We start from the raw sequence: 2,875 nt of genomic DNA on the forward strand, positions 1-2,875 counted from the left end.
ACCCACCAGCCACTCCTCGGAAGGAAGATGGGGCAATCTACTTCCAAAGTGATACTGCCTTGGAAACCCAAGGAGGGGTCGCTATGAGTCGGGTCCTGCTATGAGTCGGGTCCGACTCAACGGCACATAACAACAACAACAACAACAACAACAACAACAACCTATCCCCAAGGAGCTCTGGTAGCATAGTGGCTAAGGCACTTGACTGCTAACCAGAAGGCTGGTGGTTCAAACTAACCAGCCACTCCTCGGAAGGAAGATGGGGAATCTACTTCCATAGTGATACTGCCTCAGAAACCCAAGGAGGGGTCGCTATGAGTTGGGTCCGACTTGATGGCACATAACAACAACAACCTATTCCCATGGCTTCTAGACCACCAGCTGGGGTCATATCTCAGCATGGCTGGCTGGACTTGGGAAGTAGTGCCCTGCTATGAGAGGTAGAGGATTAGGTACCAGCTGCTTTGCAGGACATGGCTAATATTTATTACCCAAAACTGGAAGAATGCCTGGAAATGAATCGTTTAATTTCATTTCACTATTTACTGAGCATAAAATACACAAATAAAGTGAGTAGAAGGGAGGCGTTGTTGATTTAGTGGTAGAATTCTTGACTTCCATGAGGGAGACCTGTGTCTGATGTCTGGCCAATGTGCCTCACGCACAGCCACCAGCCATCAATCAGTTGTGTGTAGCCAAGATGCTGAACAGGTTTCAGCGAAGCTTTCAGACTACAACAGGCTATGATGAAAGGCCTGGTGATGTACTTCTGAAAATCAGCCAATGAAAACCCACTGGATTACAAGGGTCTGATGTGTTGCTGCTCATTGTGTATGGGTTCATTATGAATTGGGGTGACAGGATAGCAGCTAACAACAAAATAAGTACAGTGTACTCATCTTAAATGTGCAGCTCTATGAATTTTGATATATGTGTGTTCCTGTGTTATCACCACTCAGATCAAGATACAGAATATTTCATCCACTTAGAAGATTTTATCATGCTGGTCCTATTTAGTCCATTCCTCAGAGGTAACCACTATCTAGACTTCATTCATCAATGATTGTTTTGGTTACCTAGTGCCGCTCTGACAAGGATATATCACAAATGGGGTGGCTTGAACAAATAGAAGTTTATTCTCTTACAGTTTGGAGGCTTTACATCCAAGTTCAAAGTGCCAGGCCCTCGGGGTTGGGTTAAAGCCCCTAAACCTTGGGCTTCAGCTCTGCCTCCTGCTCCTGGCCCACTGAAGCAAGAGGCTTTTCTTCACTCAGACAGCTGCTGGCTGCTGAGACTGACAAGCCCAAGGTGGACAAGTAAAAAGGCATAGTCCCGATGGTACCAAACCACACAGCAGGCCATTAATTCAAGTCCATTGAAAGTTCCAAGAGTGGCAGAACATTACAGGCTGCTGAACAATGGCATGGCTACATGCAAGGTTCAAGTGTGCCATAAGCTAGAGATTATTCCCAAAACTGTTTCTTATCTATGGGAAGCAGACCGCATCCCTAAAGCAGCTATTCAGCTGCTCCAGTACATTCCACCATGGAGTTAATTACCAGTCTCACCGTGGGGAATAACTACATCCAGCTGCCCAGCCACTCAACCAGGCCCAGCCAAATTGATATACAAACTTAACTACCACAATGATTATTTCTTTCCTGTTCTTGAACTTAATATAAATTACACTATATGATATGAATTATGTATTCTTTTACCTGGTTTCTTTTACACAGCATAATGTCTAAGAGACTCATCTATGTTGTTGTATCAGTAGTTCTTTTCTTTTTCTTTTTTATTATGTGTAATATTCGTTGTATGAGTATACCACAATTTATTTATCTGTTCTTTAGTTGATGGATATTATTTTTACCTACTTTATATGTTATAGAGTTAAAGTATTTCACAAGTATTTTTCTTCTGTCAGGTCATTCTGTTTTGTTTCTTATATACTTTTAATTACAATTTTCTCAGGGTAATGCATGTATTGTTTATTGTTGTTATGTGCCGTTGAGTTGGACCCAACTCCTAGTGACCCCTGATATGAAAAAAAATTAAAGACTATGGAATAAATACCTCATAATGAGATTATATTGCAAATTAACTATTTTCTTGTCTCACTCCCCAGATGCAATTGTCTTTCATTCTTTCTAATTTTGTTTTTTCTGGTAGTTACTTTCATATCTATAAATATATCTTTATACCCCTATTTCTTAAATGATCAACTATAATCAAGTCAATTTATACTCCCTGCTTTGATAGAAGATGATGTTCAGCATATCACTTACCTCCATCTTCCTCCCACCATATGGTTAGATCAGTAGTGTCCATCCCTCCACTGTTCACCATTGTGATTTCTGCAGCATAATCAAAGCTCCATTTCTTGACTTAGTAACTGTGGTAATTAAGTTGTGTGTCAACTAAGCTGGGCCCAGTTATGAGTGGCTGTGCATTTAGATGTAGTTATTCTCCATGATGAGTCTGGTAATCAACTCTATGGTGGAATCTACTGGAGCAGATGAGTAGCTCCAGTGCTCTGCTTCCATTATATAAGAAGAAGCACTGAGAAGGGGCTTGAGGTTTTTGATATGCTTGTACCTTGTGTGTAGCTAAGTCTTCATTCAGTAGCTTGCCATGTTGTCTGTGGATCTTGAGATTGTTCTTGGACTTGAACCAGTGGCCTGCCATGTTATCTGCTAATCTTGGGACTGTGCCATTTTTCTTGTCAACCTTGGGTTTGTCAGCCTCAGCAGCCAGCAGTTACCTGAGTTAAGAGAAGCCTCCAGCTTCAGTGGGCTGGGAGCAAGAGGCAGAGCTGAAGCCCAAGGTTGAAGGCCTTTCACCTAACCCTTAGAGCTGGCACTATGAACTCAGA

The 2,875-nt window shown here is 41.9% G+C and overlaps 1 protein-coding gene across 1 annotated transcript in view; it reads right to left on the reverse strand.

Annotated features, from left to right (window-relative positions):
* Positions 1 to 2,349, reverse strand: part of LOC103194528 (olfactory receptor 8S1-like) — a 30,853-nt gene extending 28,504 nt beyond the window's left edge. Inside the window, exon 1 of the mRNA XM_007937951.1 lies at positions 2,289 to 2,349. Coding sequence (XP_007936142.1) covers positions 2,289 to 2,349 — 61 coding nt within the window. The remainder of the gene's footprint in view (positions 1 to 2,288) is intronic.
* Between the last annotated feature and the right edge of the window lie 526 nt (positions 2,350 to 2,875).

This window comes from Orycteropus afer, unplaced genomic scaffold (assembly GCF_000298275.1).
Source record: "Orycteropus afer afer isolate SDZICR_OR568_19922 unplaced genomic scaffold, OryAfe1.0 scaffold00045, whole genome shotgun sequence".
NCBI lineage: Eukaryota > Metazoa > Chordata > Mammalia > Tubulidentata > Orycteropodidae > Orycteropus > Orycteropus afer.